This window comes from Phyllobates terribilis, unplaced genomic scaffold (genome assembly GCF_046119375.1).
Source record: "Phyllobates terribilis strain yellow unplaced genomic scaffold, ASM4611937v1 Scaffold_3__8_contigs__length_932513732, whole genome shotgun sequence".
NCBI lineage: Eukaryota > Metazoa > Chordata > Amphibia > Anura > Dendrobatidae > Phyllobates > Phyllobates terribilis.
Genome location: NW_027362763.1, coordinates 242,091,974 through 242,113,263, shown reverse-complemented (window position 1 = coordinate 242,113,263; position 21,290 = coordinate 242,091,974). Strand labels below are relative to the sequence as shown.

The 21,290-nt window shown below is 43.5% G+C and overlaps 1 protein-coding gene across 1 annotated transcript in view; it reads right to left on the bottom strand.

Moving 5' to 3' along the window:
• LOC141259151 (guanylate cyclase soluble subunit beta-2-like) overlaps positions 1 to 21,290 on the bottom strand; it is a 168,902-nt gene that overhangs the window by 66,871 nt on the left and 80,741 nt on the right. Inside the window, exon 3 of the mRNA XM_073674688.1 lies at positions 1,609 to 1,703. Within this exon, the coding sequence (XP_073530789.1) occupies positions 1,609 to 1,703 (95 nt within the window). The remainder of the gene's footprint in view (positions 1 to 1,608; positions 1,704 to 21,290) is intronic.

The window sequence follows — 21,290 nt, the reverse complement described above, 5'->3', positions numbered from 1 at the left end:
CCTTTGGCTGTTCTGACCTGCTGCTAACTTGATGTATAACCAAGCACTGGCTTCTAGCAGAGTTCCTGAGGAATCTTAGCCTATTCCTCGTAGTCAATGATGTTTTTGAGTTCATTAATATTATTGGGGTGGCAAAAAGGTGGTCCAAAAAGTTAAGAGATCATTACCTTGCATAAACAAGAAAAAGGATACAAAAAGATAGCAAAGGCACTAAATGCTCTCAGAGATGCAGTTGGAAGTAGAGTTCACGTCACCACCAGATTCCTAAGGAGGCAAGTGGTCAAAAACCCTTGAGCAACCCCAAAAAGACCTGAAGCAATATCTGGTGGCAACAGGCATGGAAGTTTCACTTTGCAGACTAAGGTACATGCTAAAGACCTCCATGCCTGAACTCCAAGGCGTACACCTCTACTGACTCAAGATCACAAGAAAAGTTAGCTCCAAAATGTTTAAGACCATATAAATAAGCCATAGAGATTTTGTTTTTTTTTCTGTGAAACAATGAAACAAAACTGTAATGTTTGATTCCTATGTGTCACAGGAGGAAGAATGAAGCATACGCTTAAAAGGACACCCAACTACAGTTATATGGAGGGCAAGATCAAGATGGATTCAATCAAGTATCAAGAAATCCTTGGAGAAAACATCATGCTATCTGTGAGGAAGCTAACTAAAGCTTGAGCGTCACTGGACCTTCCAGCAGTACAGTGATCCTAAGCACATCGCAAAATCCACCAAGCCTTATTTTTAGAAGAAGTACTGGATTACTCTTGAGTGGCACCACACAAACCCAAGAATATTAGTGAACTGGAGGTCATTTCCCATGAGAAATGGGCTAAGATTACTCAGAAATCCTGCCTGGAGCTGATGTTTAGCCATGCATCACATTTGCAGCGGATTATAACAGCCAACTGCTCTACTTAGTGTTAAAGACTCCTGCCATTAAGGGGTTGAATAATCAGGAGACTGCAGTAGTCAGTAAAATTGTCATTTTGTGCTGAGTTTGGAGAAACCACTTGTGTTGAGCTATATAAATTGTTCTTGTTTGATTAATACATTGCAAACAGCAGAAAATTTGTAAATTTTTTGTAAATTGTAAATTTTACTACTAGACCTAATTTGCAATGGGTATGAATTAATATCTGTCTGCAACTGTATGAAATGTTTTTTAAATATTACAAATGTATTAGCAAAAAAAATAATTAGAAAAACAGTAACCAATAGGAACAATCAAATATTTTAAAGCACAAAGGTATTGATTCATCAAGACTGATATTTTGCGCGCCAGTCTTGATGAAGAGTGCACTGGAATAAAATGTTCCAAATTTGTTAAGAGTTAATTAATAAATTTGGTGCATATTTTAGCTGCCAAATGCCACTACAAGAGATGCACATTTCTGTCATAATTTACACAATTTTTTATGGCCTAAATAATGATGAATTTTCCAGTCGCACTTGGCCATGCACCTCCGGACCAAGCTTTGCTCACTTTTCTGAAACTGTGAGTTACGCAAATATTTTGCAAAATTTCAAGCAGTTTTACACCAGAATACTTGCGAAAACAGTCTGGTGAATTGGCCAAAATATCTATTTTTCATGCAGACCTACCCAACATCTGACAAGCCTTTTCCACTAACTGCAATGTAATTTCATCTTTGTAAACTTCGTACGTCATGAAGGTGTCTTGCACTCCAGTTTTCACCCTGTTTTAAGTGATATGATTAAAAACAGTCAATGATCTGACGTAAATTACATAAAAACATGTTGGAAAATGCTTTCATTCGTTCACCTACTAAGTAGACAAGAAGTTTCGTCTTCACAGTATTGGCTATAAATCTAAGTAATTACTTTCAGACACATTCAAATTCAATGATTCTGTCACCAAATTAAAAGAATAAATCTAATGACTCACAATCCACAATGTTCTCGATGCTAAATTAAGAAACGTAATATTGTACAAGAATAAAAATGTGATCATAATGTACATTTCTTAATTTTATTATTATAAAATAATTTTCCTTTTACGTGCAATCATTTACTTGGAACTGCAACATCACATTTAGTATTACAGTTACATACACAGAACTTTAATAAGACAGAATTCTTGAGGACTTCAATGTGACTAACATGAAGCACACTCAGAAGAATCAAGAAAGGGGTTTTCCGGTAATTTCATATTGGTAACACTCGGCACCCCCACTGATCTGCTGTTATTAGCTCTGGGGATGGAAACATTGAATGGAGCTGAACTGCGAGGCTCTGATCAATGTGTGGCAACCACTCAATGTTAACAATCAGCCACCGCCGAAGCTAATAATAGCAGATCAGTGGTGGTACCGGGTGTCACCAATATCAAATCACTGGAGAACCCCATTTAATGAGACTTTTCTTAAACTTTGATATTGATAGCCTATCTTTAGGATATGATTACAAATGGAAATGTATTGGTTCTACGTACAAAAAAAAGCAACATCTATCCCACAAATAAAGAAAAAAGTCATGAAATGATACCAAACAAATCTGCCAGCATAATAATAAAATGTGGTCTGACAAATAAAATCGAACTAAACTAATAACACACAAGCAATCGTTCTAGTTGTGTTCTTTTATTGAGAACAGTGAGCAAACATGCACAATACAGGCAAAACGTACCTGAACCATTCATGTAATAATCTGTAAACCCCTTTCATTAGAAATCACCTCCAGCAAATGTTTCCTGTAGCTACAGGTAACATTTGTATTTTTTGTAGGAATTTTGGACCCTTTCGCCGTGTAAATATGTTTAATTTCATGAATATTTCAGGAATGCCTTGTATGTACAGTCCTATTCAGGTAATTTACTAGCATCTGTCAGGACTGTGACGTATTCCAAAACATAATTCATCTATTTCGACCAGTCTTCCATTTGATTTCCATGTATGTTTTGTGTCATTGTCTTGTTTCATCACCCAAAGACTCTTCAGTTTGAGGTCATTCACTGGGTGTGATACTCCTTTGAATTCATGGTTCCCTCAATGATTGCAAAGTGTCTAGGCCCTTAAGTTGCAAAGTAAGACCAAAATATTATATTGCCAACACCATTTTATTTGTACGTTTTTTCCTGCATAAAAAATGCAGTGTTTTACAGTAGCAGCAAAATAAATTAGATTTCTAAAATCTCATTCACATGGCACATTTTTCCCTGTGTTTATTAAGCTCCAACACCTTTTTTCAGATTCGCAGGATGTCAAAACTTTTGGTATTTTTGCAGCGTTTTCCACCCTTTTAAATAAATGCATAAGAGATGCAAGTAAAAATGTAACAAAAACACAAGTAAGGCTATGTGCCCACGATGCAGAAATGAAGCAGAAAATTTCTGCAGCATTTCTGCATCTCCCTGGCAGAAAAAACGCATGCAGATTGTGCATGCGTTTTTCCTGCAGAATACATGCAGATCCACATGCGGATTCACATGCGTTTCCGCATACAGATTGACAAGCGCTTTCCAGGCGATAGCATCACTTGGAAAGTGCTTGACAACTAGGTCACACTATATAAATCCATGCAAACGGCATGGATTTATACAGTGTGAACCGTAAAAATTAAAACAAATAAAGCTATACTCACCCCCGAGGCCCCGGCGTGGCAGCAGCGCTCGTTCCTGTCTGGTTCCCGGCTGCCGGCATATCGCGAGACTGAGCGGTGAAGGGCCTGCGGTCACATGACTGTGACGTCACCGCAGGTCCTCAAGCGATGCCGGCATTCAGAGAAAAGCCTTCGGAAAGGTGAGTATAAACTTTATTTGTTATTTTATTCTTTTTTTACAGGTACAATGGTACCCAGGTCTGGATGAGAGTCTCCTCTCCTCCAGAACTGGGTACCATCCGCACATAGAGACGCATAGAAGCCGCTTGTACAAATGTACAGTCGCGGTTTCTATGCGTTTCAATGCAAGTCAATGGCGGGAGTTCCGCTGCGCTTCCGCAAAATTAAATGACATGCTGTGGATTTTTGTACGCAGCATAAACGCTGCGGAAAAATCCGCAGCATGTGCATAGAACATGCGGAATCCCCTTGGGGACCATGGGGTGCGGATTACCTAGCGTTTCACAAGCGTTTCCGCTGCGGAAATCCGCAGCATAAACGCTTGAAAAACGCTACGTGGGCACCCAGCCTTAAAGTGCATAAAAAACATATATGCAATTACATGCTGCATTTAGATTTTAGTACAGGACAATTTGTCTACCCTGCTTTGCGTTTGCCACCTACTGAGTCTTTATTTACCCCCCCCCCATTTAACAGTCAGCATCAAACAACATTTAACACTGTGACTGTTTCAACGTCTGTGTGTCACAAACTACTGAGTTTTTTCACATCCATTTTATTAGTCAAATTTGACATACGTGTGCACCACACCAATACTGCATTCTGTTGCTTCTGTTCTCTAAGCATGCATTTCTTGGTTGGTCCTTTTTTGGAAAAGGAAAATTGTGCTTCAAAATAATGAAAAAATTTTAAGTATAGTAAAAGAATGTATGTTAAATGAAAAAGTAGCAATGGCTAGTGTAATATAAAAGAAAATATCCATACCACGGCAAACGGCAATAAGAACATGGGAGCTGCCAGCAGCAGAACCACCACAACTGGCACCAGCAATCTGGGCAGCAGTACTACTAAACACTGACTATGAATAAGGATTCATAAGTGATCCGAAATGTGTAAGACCGCAGGAGTTTTTATCGTGAGCATTTTCTATATTTTTTTAATAACGGTCCAATAAAGGTTATGTCTACCCTGTTTTTGGCCAAAAGATTTTTTCAAGGGAAGATCTGGTTCTTGTGGGGTCAGCTTGAGAGCAGGTTATGATGAAACTCCTGTTGGTGGAGGAGGCACAACAGTCGTGTTGGTGGCGATTCCTAAGTGCAATTACAGTCATGGCCGAAAGTGTTGGCACCCTTGAAATTGTTTCAGAAAATGAAGTCTTTCTCCCAGAAAATTATTGCAATTGAGGGCCGGGAATGATCTTCACCCAGTTCCCAGTAAATGGACGGGGGACTTTGGCAGTCCTTCCCAGGCCCACTGTCGCCGGACAGCTGGCGTCTGGTGACGCGGTGGGTGCCTAGTCAAGAACCAGGTGAGTACCTCTGCAAGAACCCCAGGAAGTGTAACAAGAAGAGAAAATGAGAAAACCCCTGAAAAGATAGCAACACTAAAGCAAGCACCACTCACCCCCACAGCACATAATAACAGATTAAGGTACCATCTCCTAAGCTCGCACCCAGGTTTATAGGACTATTTCCCATTATCAAGGTTGTCAATAAGATGGCTTTTCAGGTAGGTCTGCATTCTTCTATGCAAGTTCCCAATGTTTTTCACAAAACATTATTAAAGAAAGTGGTTATTCCGCTTGTGACCCAGGATTCTCCTCCTCCTATTCTGGTAGATAATACTAAAGAGGTTGAGATAGAAAGTATTGTGGACTCTTGTAGACTTCAGAACTCCATTCAGTATTTGATTCATTGGAAGGGGTACGATCCTGAGGAGAGGTCCTGGGCCTCGAGAGGTAATATACATGCCAATCGTCTCATCGCTGAGTTCCATAAGAGGCTTCAGACTCACTAGGACAAAGACTCCGAGGGTGAGCATCTGCCTGAACATTTTTGGTCCCAGAGAGGTAAGAGATCGAAAAATTTTATCTGGTAAAAAACAACAATCGGGCTGGTCTCCAGTTCAGTCTCTTAGCATTCTCTAAAAAAACAGATTCTTATGGTCAGTAAGCTCCGTGAATGGGTGCTTAGCTCCCTCAAGGAGATGCCTCCACTCCTCCAGAGCTAACTTTATGGCAAGAAGTTCACGATTGCTGATGACATAATTGAGGTCTGGAGGAGAAAATTTCTGAGAAAAAAAAACACACAAGGCCTCAAATATGATAGAGTGATGGAACCCTGGGAGAGCACCGCTCCCACCCCTACCTCAGAGACATCCGCTTTCACCACAAAGGGCTTATTGACATCAGGCTGGACCAAAACTGGAACGGAGGAAAAGGCCTACTTAAGTGTATCAAAGGCCTTAATGGCCTCCAGTACCTAATTAGACATGTCTGCCCCCTTATAGGTAAGATTGGTGAGAGGTTTCACCACCATGGGAAAGCCCTTGATAAACCTCCGGTAATAATTAGCAAAACCCCAAAAAACGCTGCAATCTTTTGAGGTTATGCCTATAGACCAACAGTCGTCAGCATACAGGAGTATAGACACAAAAATATAAAATATAATATTTTATTGAAATCAAGAAAAATTAAAAAGCATATAAAATAAACAGGACAATGTAATCTCAGCCAAATAGGGAATCATGACACAGACCTATCTCAATAATGAAATTTAAGCATGCCATGGATTTATGCTGTCAATCAAAAAAGACATATATTTGGAATCACTAGCAATAAATCTACATCCATATCACTATTGGGTAGTTAGTTGCAACTAATTTATTGCTAGTGATTCCAAATATATATCTTTTTTGATTGACAGAATAAATTCATAGCATGCTTAAATTTCATTATTGAGATAGGTCTGTGTCATGATTCCCTATTTGGTTGAGGTTACATTCTCCTGTTTATTTTATATGTTTTTTAATTTTTCTTGATTTCAATAAAATATTATATTTTATATTTTTGTATCTGTACTCCTGTATGCTGACGACTGTTGGTCTATAGACATTGTGATATAATAAGTTAATTTGGAGTGACAGTTTACTGAGTGATTATGTGGTAAACATTCTACCACAACCTAGTGCCAGACACAGCAGCGTCCTGCGTTGCCTGGTAACTGGGGAAATAAATGAGAGACATGGTGTCCCGTGTCCTCACACATTCTACAACACCAGAACGCGATGCTCCATAAGATTGGGATGATTTCCGTGCACGCGTAGTAGCTCTGCCTCCAGGGTCAGGACAATGGTGGTGCCTGCGACCGCAGTAGCATAGTACCGGACCAGATCCATTCCCAGGTGGGAGCACAGAACCACGATTCCTAACACTTACACTTCTCAATTGGAATTTTGGAGCACTCTTCTTTTGCAAACTGCTTCAGGTCTTTCATATCTAAAGGGTGTCTACTGCCTTCTCCCAATAGCAATTTTAAGATCTCTCCACAGGTGTTCAATGGAATTTAGATCCGGACTCATTTCTGGCCACTTCAGAACTCTCCAGTGCTTTGTTTCCATTCATTTCTGGGTGCTTCTTGAAGAATGTTGGGGGTCGTTGTCCTGCTGGAAGTCCTATTACTAGGATGCAAATCCAGCTTTCTGACACTGGGCACTATATTACGATCCAAAATCCTTTGGTAATCTTCACATTTCATGATGCCTTGCACACAGTCAAGGCGCCCAGTGCCAGAGGCAGCAAAACAACCCTAAAACTTCTTTGAACTTCCACCAAATTTGAGGGTAGGTGCTGTGTTCTTTTCTTTGTAGGCCTCATTCCATTTTCAGTAGAATGATGTGCTTTACCAAAAAGCTCTATCTTGGTCTCATCTGTTCACAAGATGCTTTCCCAGAAAGATTTTGGCTTACTCACTTACATTTTGGCAAACTGCAGTCTAGCTTTTTGTCTCTATGTCAGCAGTGGGGTCCTCCTGGGTCTCCTGCCATAGCGTTTCATTTCATTCAAATATCGACGGATAGCTTGCGCCGACACTGATGCACCCTGAGCCTGCAGGACAGCTTGAATTTCTTTGTAACTTGATTGGGGATGCTTATCCACCATCCAGACTATCCTGTGTTGCAACCTTTCATCAATTTTTCACTGCCGTCCAGGGAGATTAGCTACAGTGCCATGGGTTGTAAACTTCTTGACTATTTTGCGCACCATGGACAGAGGAACATCAAGATCTCTTGAGATGGACTTGTAACCTTGAGATTGTTGATATTTTTCGCAAGTCCTCAGACAGTTCTCTTCTTCTCTTTCTGTTCTCCCTGCTTAGTGTGGCATACACAGATACACAATGCAAAGATTGAGTCAACTTCTCCCCTTTTTATCTGGTTTCAGGAAAAAAACATGTGTAATTTCAATAATTTTCTGGGAGAAATACCTTATTTTCTGAAACAATTTCAAAGGTGCCAACACTTTCGACCATGACTGTATTTCGGGAGTAGGAATTGTTTCCTATGTTGCCCGAGGACCAATCTATTGCAGTGTATAGGCTCTGCATCCAAAAATTAAACCGTGGATGTCCCGGAACAAAATGACTAGAAACTACAGCACTTCATCAGCACTTGAAGTAGCATCATGTGGGAAAAGAAAACTTTCTAGCAATATAAGTGATGCTCAAGTTCCTCCTATTTCTCCTCATGATCATTGTTCTAGTAGCCAGGCAACATCCTCCAGAAGTGGTTATAGTGGTCATTGTCATCATCATCATCATAATGAACTGCTTTTTAATACTCTTCCTCCTCTCCATCCTTTGCATCATCACTTATCCATGTGTGGCCAGAAAATGTCATGTGTCCAGTAGTCCATTTCTGTGGAAACTCAACTCCAACATGACTTAGATTCCATACCATGTGGATTCTACAGCCTTTTGAGAAATGTTGGCGTGCCCTCAGTCTGGATGGAGGAAACTTAGCAGCCATTATAACTTAAATAACACAGTTCCTGCTTTGTACTCTCACATGGTAGAGACCATGGGCTGTTCCTTCAAATTGTCATTATGCTGCAAGGTACACTTCACCGATGGCAGACTAGATACAGTGGGGAAAAAAAGTATTTGATACGCTACTGATTTCGCAAATTTTCCCACCTACAAAGAATGGAGAGGTCTGTAATTTTTATCGTAGGTACACTTCAACTGTGAGAGACAGAATCTTAAGAAAAATGCAGAAAATCACATTGTATGATTTTTGCATAATTAATTTGCATTTTTTTGCATGAAATAATATTTGATACAATACAAAAACAGAACTAAATATTTGGTATTGAAACCTTTGTTTGTAATGTAATTACAGAGGTCAGACATTTCATGTAATTCTTGACCAAGTTTGCACACACTGCAGCAGGGATTTTGGCCCACTCTTCCATACAGATCTTCTCCAGATCTTTCAGGTTTCGGGGCTGTCGCTGGACAACATTGAGTTTCAGCTCCCTCCACAGATTTTCTAGTGGGTTCAGGTCTGGAGACTGGCTAGGCCACTCCAGGACCTTGAAATGCTTCTTACAGAGCCACTCCTTAGATGCCCTGGCAGTGTGTTTCGAGTTATTGTCATGCTGGAAGACCCAGCTATGACCCATCTTCAATGCTCTTACTGAGGCCGGAGGTTGTTGGCCAAAATCTCACGATACATGACCCTTTTCATCTTCCCTTCAATACGGTGCAGTTGTCCTGTCCCCGTTGTAGAAAAGCACCCCCCAAAGTATGATGTTTCCCCCACCATGCTTCATGGTTGGAACAATGTTCTTGGGGTTGTACTCATCCTTTTCCTTCCTCCAAACACGGCGAGTGGAGTTAATACCAAAAAGTTCTTTGTTGGTCTCATCTGACCATATGACCTTCTCCCATGCCTCATCTGGATCATCCAGATGGTCATTGGCGAACTTCAAAAGGGCCTGGACATGTGCTGGCGTGAGCAGGGGAACTTTGCGTCAGTAGGGGGACCTTGCGTGCCCTGCAATGGTAATGTTTGAGACTGTGATGCCAGCTCTCTTCAGGTCATTGACCAGGTCCTCCCATGTAGTTCTGGGCTGATTCCTGACCTTTCTCAGAATCATTCTTACCCCACGAGGTGAGATCTTGCATGGAGCCCCAGACTGAGCAAGATTGACAGTCATCTTATGTTTCTTCCATTTTCTAATAATTGCACCAACAGTTGTTGCCTTCTTACCAAGCTGCTTGCCTATTGTCCTGTATCCCATTCCAGTCTTGTGCAGGTCTACAATTTTCTCCCTGGTGTCCTTAGACACCTCTTGGCCATAGTGGAGAGGTTGGATTGTGTTTGACTGAGTGTATGGACAGGAGTCGTTTATACAAGTAACGAGTTCAAACAGGTGCAATTAATACAGGCAATTAGTTCAGAGTAGGAGGGCCTCTTAACCCATTTAAAGCCCAAGACGTACTACTACGTATCTGCGCCCTGTGCTTTAAGAGCCTGATACATATTAGTACGTCTTTGCTTTCTCGCCCGCACACAGGCTGTGCGGGCGCGATCGCCGCCAGGTGTCAGCTGATTGTCACAGCTGACACCCGGTACTATGTCTAGGGAATGGTCCAGCACCTCTCACGGCAGATTAACCCCCGCAATGCTGCGATCGAAGTCGATCGCAGCATTGCGGTGGCAAGGGGAGGTGATCTCAATACTCACCTCCTCTTCCGGCCTCCAGCGCTGTCTGCCGCGGCTTCCCGGATGTTGCCATAATGACCCGATGTCGTCATGACAACATCCAGGACATCAGACAGCAGGAAGATAGTTTGGTCATGCGCAGTGCATGACCAAACTATCTTCTCCCTGTGCAGCGCTGACAGCCTTCTTAGCACAGGGATGGTGCTCCATTCCTGTGCTATGCAGGCGATCAGCATAAAAAAAGTTAAAGTCCCATAGTGGGACAAAGTATAAAAGTAAAAAAAGTGTCAGAAAGTGAAAATATTTTAAAAAATAAAATAAATAATCCACCAAAAATAAAAGTATAATGTACCCATCAATAAATATTATGAAAAAAAAACAAAAACAATAAAAGTACACATAATTGGTATCGCCACGTCCAGAACGACCTGATCTATAACATTGTCCCACAAATTAACCCCTCCAGTGAACACAGTAAAAAAAAAAAAAAAAAAACGAAGCAAAAAACAGTGCTTTATCATCATACTGCCAAACAAAAAATGGAATAACACGCAATCAAAAAGACGAATATAAATAAAAATGGTACCGCTGAAAATTTAATCTCGTCCCGCAAAAAACAAGCTGCCATACAGCTCCATCCGCTGAAAAATAAAAAAGTTATAGCTCTCAGAATAAAGCGATGCAAAAAAATATTTTTTTCTATAAAATTGCTTTTATTATGTAAAAGCACCAAAACATAGAAAAGCAATATAAATGTGGTACCGCTGTAAATGTACTGACCCGAAGAATAAAGCTGCCTTATCAATTTTACCACATGCGGAACAGAATAAAAAAATAAAAAAAAACAATTCCTGAATTGTTGGTTTTTGTTTATTCTGCCTCCCAAAAATCGGAATAGAAAGCGATCAAAAAATGTCACGTGCCTGAAAATGGTCCCAATAAAAACGTCAACTCATCCTGCAAAAAACAAGCTGTCACATGACTCTCTCGGCCAAAATATGGAAAAATTATAGCTCTCAAAATATGGCGATGCAAAAACTAGATTTTACAAAAAAATGCGTCTTTTAGTGTGTGACAGCTGTCAATCATAAATACCCGATATGATTCTGGTATCTCTGTAGTCGCACCAACACGAAGAATAAAGTCGTCTAATCACTTATACCGCACGAGGAACGGCGTAAAAAATAAACTCTCGGGTTAGGGTTGTGCTAGCGTTAGGGTTGGGGTTGGGGTTAGGGTTGTGCTAGGGTTAGGGTTGAGGTTAGGGTTGGGCTAGGGTTAGGGTTGGGCTAGGGTGGTGCTAGGGTTAGGGTTGGGGTTAGGGTTGGGCTAGGGTTGTGCTAGGGTTAGGGTTGGGCTAGTATTGGGGTTAGAGTTGGGGTTGGGCTAGGGTTGGGGTTAGGGTTGGGCTAGGGTTAGGGTTGGGCTAGGGTTGGGCTAGGGTTAGGGTTGGGCTAGGGTTGGGATTTTTTTCAAAAGTAAAAAATAAAAAAGATGACGATATGGCAACTAGTATTGAGCATAAGTGCTCGCTACTTGAGTTTGCATCGGGTGTTCGGGTATGCATTGAGTATCGCGGGTGGTCGAGTCTCCACCCCATATGCTTCGCGGCCAAAAAAAACTCGCAGGGATTGCCTGCCATGCACGAGCGATCCCCGCATGTTTTTTTTTTGGGTGTCTAATAACCGTGAAACATGCGGGCGGGGACTCGAGCATGTCACTCGAGCACCCGTGATGCATGCTGCATACCTGAGTACCCGATGCAAACTCAAGTAGCGAGCACTTGCGCTCAAGACTAATGACAACTTATTCAATATGATGACCTAATGTTATCAAATTCTGTGTCGTACCTCTGGGTTCAAAATGTTCACTATACCCTTTGATAAAATCCTTGAGGGGTGTAGTTTCCAAAATGAGGTCACTTGTGGGGGGTTTCCACTATTTAGGCACATCAAGGGCTCTCCAAAAGCAACATGGCGTCCGCTAATTATTCAAGCAAATTTTACAATCAAAAAGTCAAATGGCGCTCCTTCCCTTCCGAACCCTGCCGTGCACCCAAGCAGTGGTTTTCCCCAACATATGGGGTATCTGCTTACTCAGGAGAAATTGCACAACAAACTGCATGGTGCAATTTCTCCTGTTACCCTTATGAAAATGCAAAATTGGGGGCTGAAAAACATTTTTGTGGGAAAAATGTGAAAATGTTATTTTTACGGCTCAGTGTTATAAACTTCTGTGAAGCACCTGTCTGGGGGTTCAAGGTGCTCACCACACATCCAGATAAGTTCCCTGAGCGGTCTAGTTTCCAAAATGGTGTCACTTGTGGGTGGTTTCCACTGTTTAGGCACATCAGGGGCTCCCCAAATGCAACAAGGCGTCCGCTAATTATTCAAACAAATTTTACATTCAAAAAGTCAAATGGCGCTCCTTCCCTTCCGAACCCTGCCGTGCGCCCAAACAGTGTTTTTTCCCCACATATGGGGTATCTGCGTGCCCAGGGGAAACAAACAACAAATTTTGGGGTCCATTTTTTCGTGTTACCCCTGCGAAAATAAAAAAAATTGTGTCTAAAGTAACATTTTTGTGAAAAAAGTTAAATGTTCATTTTTTTCTTCCACATTCCAAAAATTCCTGTGAAGCATCTGAAAGGTTAATAAAGTTCTTGAATGTGGTTTTGAGCACCTTGAGGGGTGCAGTTTTTAGAATGGTGTCACTTTTGGGTATTTTCTGTCATAAAGACCCCTCAAAGTGACTTCAAATGTGATGTGGGCCCTAAAAAAATGGTTTTGTAAATTTGTTGGAAAAATGAGAAATCGCTGGTCAACTTTTAACCCTTATAGCTCCCTAATAAAAAAAAATTTGGGTTCCAAAATTGTGCTGATGTAAAGTAGACATGTGGGAAATGTTATTTTTTTAACTATTTTGTGTGACATATCTCTCTGATTTAAGGACATAAAAACTCATATTTTGAAAATTGCAAAATTTTCGCCAAATTTCCGTTATTTTCACAAATAAACGCAAGCGATATCGAAGAAATTTTACCACAATCATAAAGTATAATATGTCACGAAAAAACAGTCTCAGAATCAGGGGGATCCATTGAAGCGTTCCAGAGTAATTACCTCATAAAGTGACAGTGGTCAGAATTGTAAAAATTGGCCTGGTCATTAACGTGCAAACCACCTTGGGTTGTAAAGGGGTTAAAGAAAAACTAACAGGTCTATGAGAGCCAGAATTCTTGCTGGTTGGTTGGTGATCAAATACTTATTTCATGCAATAAAATGCAATTCATTAAAAATCATACAATGCGATTTTCTGTTTTTATTTTTAGATTCTCTCACAGTTGAAGTGAACCGACAATAAAAATTACAGACCTCTCCATTCTTTGTAGGTGGGAAAACTTGCAAAATCAGCAGTGTATGCACTTTTTTCCCCCCAAATTTGGGAGGAAAATGAGGGGTGCGTCTTATGGTCCGAACCTTACCGGATACTTGCGGTGGTGGTGTAGCGGGATCGCAGGGCCGATGCAGCAGAACGGCGATGGGTGCGGCGGCGAGGCAGAGCAGCTGTGCAGCAGTGCGGTGGTGAGGGAGAGTGGCTGTGGGTGCACCATGATCTACAGGAAAATGGCCGCTCGAGCCGGCACATGCGCCATCATGTGGCCATTTTTCTGTGGATCACAGCTTCATGAAGACGGCCACGGCCACCGGAAAGCTGCACCGCTACACCCACCACCGCTCTGCCGCACCGCTGCACAGCCGCGGCCACCAGACAGCAGCGCATGCCGCTCACAGGCCCGGGCCCCAGCCAGACCACAGGCCCAGGCCCCGGCTCCAGCCAGGCTCCGGCCCCACCATAGGCCCCAGCCAGGCTCCAGCCCTACCACAGGGCTCACCACAGGCCCCACCATAGGCCCCAGCCAAACCACATGCCCAAGCCCCACCACAGGCCCCAGCCCCGCAGCATCTCACCTCTTCTGCTGCAGCCGCCAGGTTCCTGAGGGATAGAACTGAGGGCCATGCAATCTTGCTCCACCACCACCACAACTCCCCGCTGCTGGAGCACCGGCTTCTCGCATTCAGGGTCCGCAGCATTCATCCACTTCCGCCGGCTTCCTGAAGGACCCTGCCTACTGTGACCCCCGCTCCAGCGCCCCCCCAGGTAAGATACCTATTCAGACTATAAGATGGACCCCCACCTTATAAATTTTTTTTTCCTATTTTCCACCCCAAAATTTGGGGTGCATCTTATGGTCTGGTGCGTCTTATAGTCCGAAAAATACGGTATATGTATATTTGGCCCGTGACATTGGGCCGTTCCCTCACCCGGCAGGGTCCGCCCAGTATCACACTTTCCACTGTATCGGCATCCTGGATGCCAATATATTTAAAACCAATGATGGAGGAGGGAGGGTCAGCTTATGCTCCCTCTGCAATCATTCTCCCTCTGCATCTGACGTCTCAGCGCAGCAGGCACGATGACGAAATTACAAGGTGCCCGCTGTGCCAAGATGTGCAGAGGATCAGAAGACACCATGAAGAGACCGGAGCGGCGGGGGAACTTGGCGAAGTGAGTATTTTTTTTTTTAATGTGGGGCCCATTATTGTATGAAGAACTATGTGGGGATATTATACTGTTTGGAGCACTTTTTGTGGCCATTATACTGTATGGAGCACTATGTGGGGCCATTATACTGTATGCAGCACTATGTAGGACGCATTATACTGTATGGAGGACTATGTGGGGCCATTATACTGTATGGAGCACTATGTGGGGTCATTATACTGTATGGAACACTATTTGAGGCCATTATACTGTATGGAGCACTATGTGGGGCCATTATACTGTATAAAGCACTATATGGGGCCATTATACTGTATTGAAGGCAATGCAGGGCCCCATTATACTGTATGGCGGACTATGCAGGGGCTATAATACTGTATAGAGCACTATATGGGGCAATTATACAGTATGGAACATTTTTTGCGGCCATTATAATATACGGAGAACTATGTGGGGCCATTATACTGTATGGAGCACTATGTAAGGCCATTATACTGTATGGAGAACTATGTGGGGCCCATTATACTGAAAAGAGCGCTTTTTGTGGCCATTATACTGGATGGAGGGCTCTGTGAGGATTATAGTTGGGGAATCATACTGTGATGAGGTTACCATACTTTGCCGGGGATGATTTAGGGTCGGAGGTGGGGTACAGTAGCCTCATCATACCGTGTGTGTGGAGGGCAGGGTCGGACAGGGGTGCCTAGGGCCCACCAGGGGAACTGACTCTAGGGGCCCACACTACAGCTCACCATAACCGGTTTTATTACTTGTTATGTTTTTCTATAATGCACTATAATTACATGATTGGCCGCGCTGTGGCGCACCAAGCGGCAGGACTTTGTTCGAACAGTCATTCCGTACTGCCAGAGTCCCTTTAATGGTAACTTGTCACCTTGAAAAACGCAATTTATCTGCAGATATAGGGGTAATCTGCAGGTAAATAGGGTTTAAAGCCTGGTTAGACGGCTTAATGGAAAAGCGTTGGCTACACGGAGAAAATTACGTTTTATTCTCCCTGTCGCCACTCACTTCCTGTTATAAGGTCGGTGCAAGGAGGGAGACATTACAGTCACAACTACAAAGTGAGCGTGCTGCAATAACGTCCAGCACCTTGATTGTGATGTGACACTTCCATGGAGGCCAACCTCAGGCTGAGCTTCATTGAATGACTAACATGGCAGCAGCACCTAGCAACTAGTGCTGAGCGAGAGTGGTCTGATAAGGTGTTATCCCAGCATGCTTGGGTGTTATCCGACTATCTTGTAGTGCTCTGCTAGTATGCTCGAGTCCCCGTGGTAGCATGTTTTGCGGCGGTAGACAGACGCAACACATGCAGGAATTGCCTGTTTGTTAGGTAATCACTGCATGTGTTGCTTCTGTCTACCGCCGCAAAACATGTTACCGGAGGGACTCGAGCATATTAGCAGAGCACTACAAGATACTCGGATAACATCCGAGCATGCTGAGATAACACATTATCAGACCACTCTCACTCAGCACTACTGGCAACCCATCAGCAACCTGCAACTGCGTCACAGGGGGCTGAAGGGAGCAGGTGACTGCATGCACCGGCCATCGTGCTATCTAAATGCCGCTGTCAGTGATTGACAAGGGCACTTAAATACTCAAAACAGCAGCAATCAAGGCGAGCCCTGAACACTGCTGTTACAGGCAGACGCCGGCTATGTAACAAAGCCGTCATCTGCCCCGTATGGAGCAGGCTCTGCTCCTGAACCCGCTCCATACAAGCACATCCCAATAGTGACAATTATGACAAGGTTAGCAAATTTCACTTGTCTGTTCCTAAATGTGGAAAGACAAATGGAATTCCCTAACACATGTGAAAGAGTCCTAATAGATTTAGTAAAGGTGCCTCAAGCATATGAATGTTATTACACACCACAATGGACTCTTACATACACGCATCTTACAAAATACATATTATTCCAGATACGCAGACGCGCACAAACACGTAGACGCGCACAAACACGCAGACGCGCACAAACACATCAGTACATGAATACATCATCTGAACCACCATCATTTGTAATGTCAGGTCAGCCCCATATATCTTTGTATCGCATAAACCTACAACTCCCAGTATGTAATTAAAAATAGAGATACTGGGAGTTGTTATCAGTCATCATCAGACTGCGGACCATACAGGAACCACAGTACTGATGAGACGCAGGCAGGATCACAAATGAACATTTACATCCAGGTATCTTATCTGAGACGTCTTCTCTGATTAGAGTAGTTCTCTTTCTTTTCTTCCTCTTGTCCAGACACCATGATGACTTTTCTCATCCACAGCTCGTCTCTGCAGACTTCCATCTTCTTCGGTCTTCTGCAGCACATCCCCACACGATGCCCTTAAAGATAGCAGTGTCATTATAATGCTCCTGAATAAAAATATCTACACTGAGCCCCTGAATAAACCTAACTCTTACAATGCTCCGTGCACAAAACAGGACATACACTCTACCCCTCTTATGGTACCTGCTCTCCACACTGTCCTCTCCTTACCATACTGGGCCCCCTGTTCACACTGTCCTCTCACACTGTGATCCCCCTATAGGGCCCACTATCTATACTGTGCCCCTTCATCACACTCCCAATCCTCAGCATACTGTTCCCTCCTTGCTGTGCCCTCACACTCTTACCCCCATACTGCCGCATCTCTATACCTTCCCCCACACTACCTAGCCTCTGTGCTGTCACCTCACACTTTTCTCCCTCCATACTGTCTCCTCACACTATTCCCCCACTCTCCATACTGTTTCCTCAAACATCCCCCTTCCCCATTCTGTTCCCGCACCCATTCCCACCCCTCCCCTAGTTCACCATACTGTTTCTTCACACATCTCCCCATTCTGTCTCTTAAAATTTCTCTCCCATCTCTCCCCAAATACACTGCTCAAAAAAATAAAATAACACATCCTAGATCTGAATGAATGAAATATTCTCATTGAATACTTTGTTCTGTACAAAGTTGAATGTGCTGACAACAAAATCACACAAAAATCATCAATGGAAATCAAATTTATTAACCAATGGAGGACTGGATTTGGAGTAACCCCCAAAATTAAAGTGGAAAAACACACTACAGGCTGATCCAACTGTAATGTAATGTCCTTAAAGCAAGTCAAAATGAGGTTCAGTATGGTGTGTGGCCTCCACGTGCCTGTATGAGCTCCCTACAATGCCTGGGCATGCTCCTGATGAGGTTGCGGATGGTCTCCTGTGGGATCTCCTCCCAGACCTGAACTAAAGCATCCGCCAACTCCTGGACAGTCTGTGGTGCACATGAGGTCTGGCATTGTCCTGCATTAGGAGGAACCCAGGGCCAACCGCAGCAGCATATGGTCTCACAAGGGGTCTGAGGATCTCATCTCGGTACCTAATGGCAGTCAGGCTACCTCTGGCGAGCACATGGAGGGCTGTGCAGTCCTCCAAAGAAATGCCACCCCACACCATTACTGACGCACTGCCAAACCAGTCATGCTGAAGGATGTTGCAGGCAGCAGATCGCTCTCCATGGCGTCTCCAGACTCTGTCACGTCTGTCACATGTTCTCAGTGTGAACCTGCTTTCATCTGTGAAGAGCACAGGCTGACTTTGCCAATCCTGGTGTGGGGTGGCATTTCTTTGGAGGGCCACACAGCCCTCCATGTGCTCGCCAGAGGTAGCCTGACTGCCATTAGGTACCGAGATGAGATCCTCAGACCCCTTGTGAGACCATATGCTGGTGCGGTTGGCCCTGGGTTCCTCCTAATGCAGGACAATGCCAAACCTCATGTGGCTGGAGTGTGTCAGCAGTTCCTGCAAGATGAAGGCATTGAAGCTATGGACTGGCCCACCCGTTCCCCAGACCTGAATCCGATTGAGCACATCTGGGACATCATGTCTCGCTCCATCCACCAACGTCACGTTGCACCACAGACTGTCCGGGAGTTGGCGGATGCTTTAGTTCAGGTCTGGGAGGAGATCCCACAGGAGACCATCCGCAACCTCATCAGGAGCATGCCCAGGCGTTGTAGGGAGGTCATACAGGCACGTGGAGGTCACACACAATACTGAGCCTCATTTTGACTTGTTTTAAGGACATTACATCAAAGTTGGATCAGCCTGTAGTGTGCTTTTCCACTTTAATTTTGGGGGTGACTCCAAATCCAGGCCTCCATTGGTTAATAAATTTGATTTACATTGATGATTTTTGTGTGATTTTGTTGTCAGCACATTCAACTTTGTACAGAACGAATTATTCAATGAGAATATTTCATTCATTCAGATCTAGGATGCGTTATTTGAGTGTTTCCTTTATTTTTTTGAGCAGTGTATAATAAATCTTCGGAAGACCACACAGACATGCAGAAGCGCGTTTACACACACGAAAACAAGCGCGCACAGACACATACTAAGGGCTCTTTCACACGTCAGTACATGTGATGACAGTTTCCATATGTACCAGAGACATTGGTACACGTAGACCCATTCAAATGAATGGGTCTGTGCACATGTCAGTGTGTTTCCACTTTCCACAGACCATGTGGTGTCCGTGGGCAAAACACGCTGACATGTCTGTCTTTTACCTGCTGCATGGGCCGCAAAACGTCTCGCACACTGATGATGGTTAGCGCTGTTCCCAAGCACCTGGTGCTGAGCGCTGCCCTCATCATAGATCCCTGCCGGCACTGCGATCAGCAGCAGCAGGGTCAATGATGAGAGTAGTAGTCTACTCCCACCGTGTCCAACTGTAAAACTAGGAATAAAATAAAAAAATCCTTATACTCACCTCTCCTAAGTGTCACCCGCTGTAATCCATGCGAGCGCCCACGCCGAGGAGAATGACTCCTGCAGCGAGTGGGCCCCAGAGCTGTGCTCAACAAGCGGTGCCCTGTCAATCACTGAGCGCAGCTCCGGGGCCCGCTCGCTGCAGGAGTCATTCCCCTCGGCATGAGCGCTCACACAGATTATAGCAGGTGACACTTAGGAGAGGTGAGTATAAGGATTTTTTTATTTTATTCTTATTTTTACAGTTGGACACGGCGGGAGTAGACTACTACTCTCATCATTGACCCTGCTGCTGCTGATCGCAGCACCGGCAGGGATCTATGATGAGGGCAGCGCTCAGCACCCGGCTCTTGGGAACAGCGCTAACTGTACACTGATTCCCAAGCGCCAGTATGTGTCACATTGATGACACACAGGTGGACACATATCTCCAGTCCCGTAAATATCAGGACATGTGAAAGAGCCCTAATATACACACGCAGATACACATACTCACAGATATGGGGACACGTACACACACAGGCAAGCACACACAGACAAACTCAGACAATCACACACACACACAAAAATGCAGACACGCAGGGAAGCATGCACACATGTGTGAAGACACATATACACATGTAGACATGCAGGCACTCAAATACATAAACAAAGACACACAAACACTTGCAGGCATATACACACACACACGCATGCAAGCATATACATACACACACACACGCAGGCATATACACACACACACTGTACACACATGCAGGCATATACACACACATGTAGGCATATACACACACGCAGGCATATACACACACACATGCAGGCATATACACACACACATGCAGGCATATACACACACACAGGCATATACACACATGCAGGCATATACACACACAGGCATATACACACACTTTATACACAGGCATATACACACACTTTACACACACACAAAGAGGCATATATACACACACAGGCATATACACACACAGGCATATATATACACACACACAGGCATATATACACACACACACAGACATATACACACATAGGCATATATATACACACACAGGCATATATACACACACAGGCATATATACACACACACAGGCATATACACACACACACACAGGCATATGCACACACACAGGCATATATACACACACAGGCATATATACACACAAATAGGCATATACACACACAGGCATATATACACACACAGGCATATACACACACACACAGGCATATACACACACACAGGCATATACACACACAGGCATATACACACACACACAGGCATATACACACACACACACACATGCATATACACACACAGGCATATACACACACACAGGCATATACACACACACACACACACATGCATATACACACACACAGGCATATACAGTTAGGTCCATATATATTTGGACAGAGACAACATTTTTCTAATTTTGGTTCTAGACATTACCACAATGAATTTTAAACAAAACAATTCAGATGCAGTTGAAGTTCAGACTTTCAGATTTCATTTGAGGGTATCCACATTAAAATTGGATGAAGGGTTTAGGAGTGTCAGCTCCTTAACATGTGCCACCCTGTTTTTAAAGGGACCAAAAGTAATTGGACAG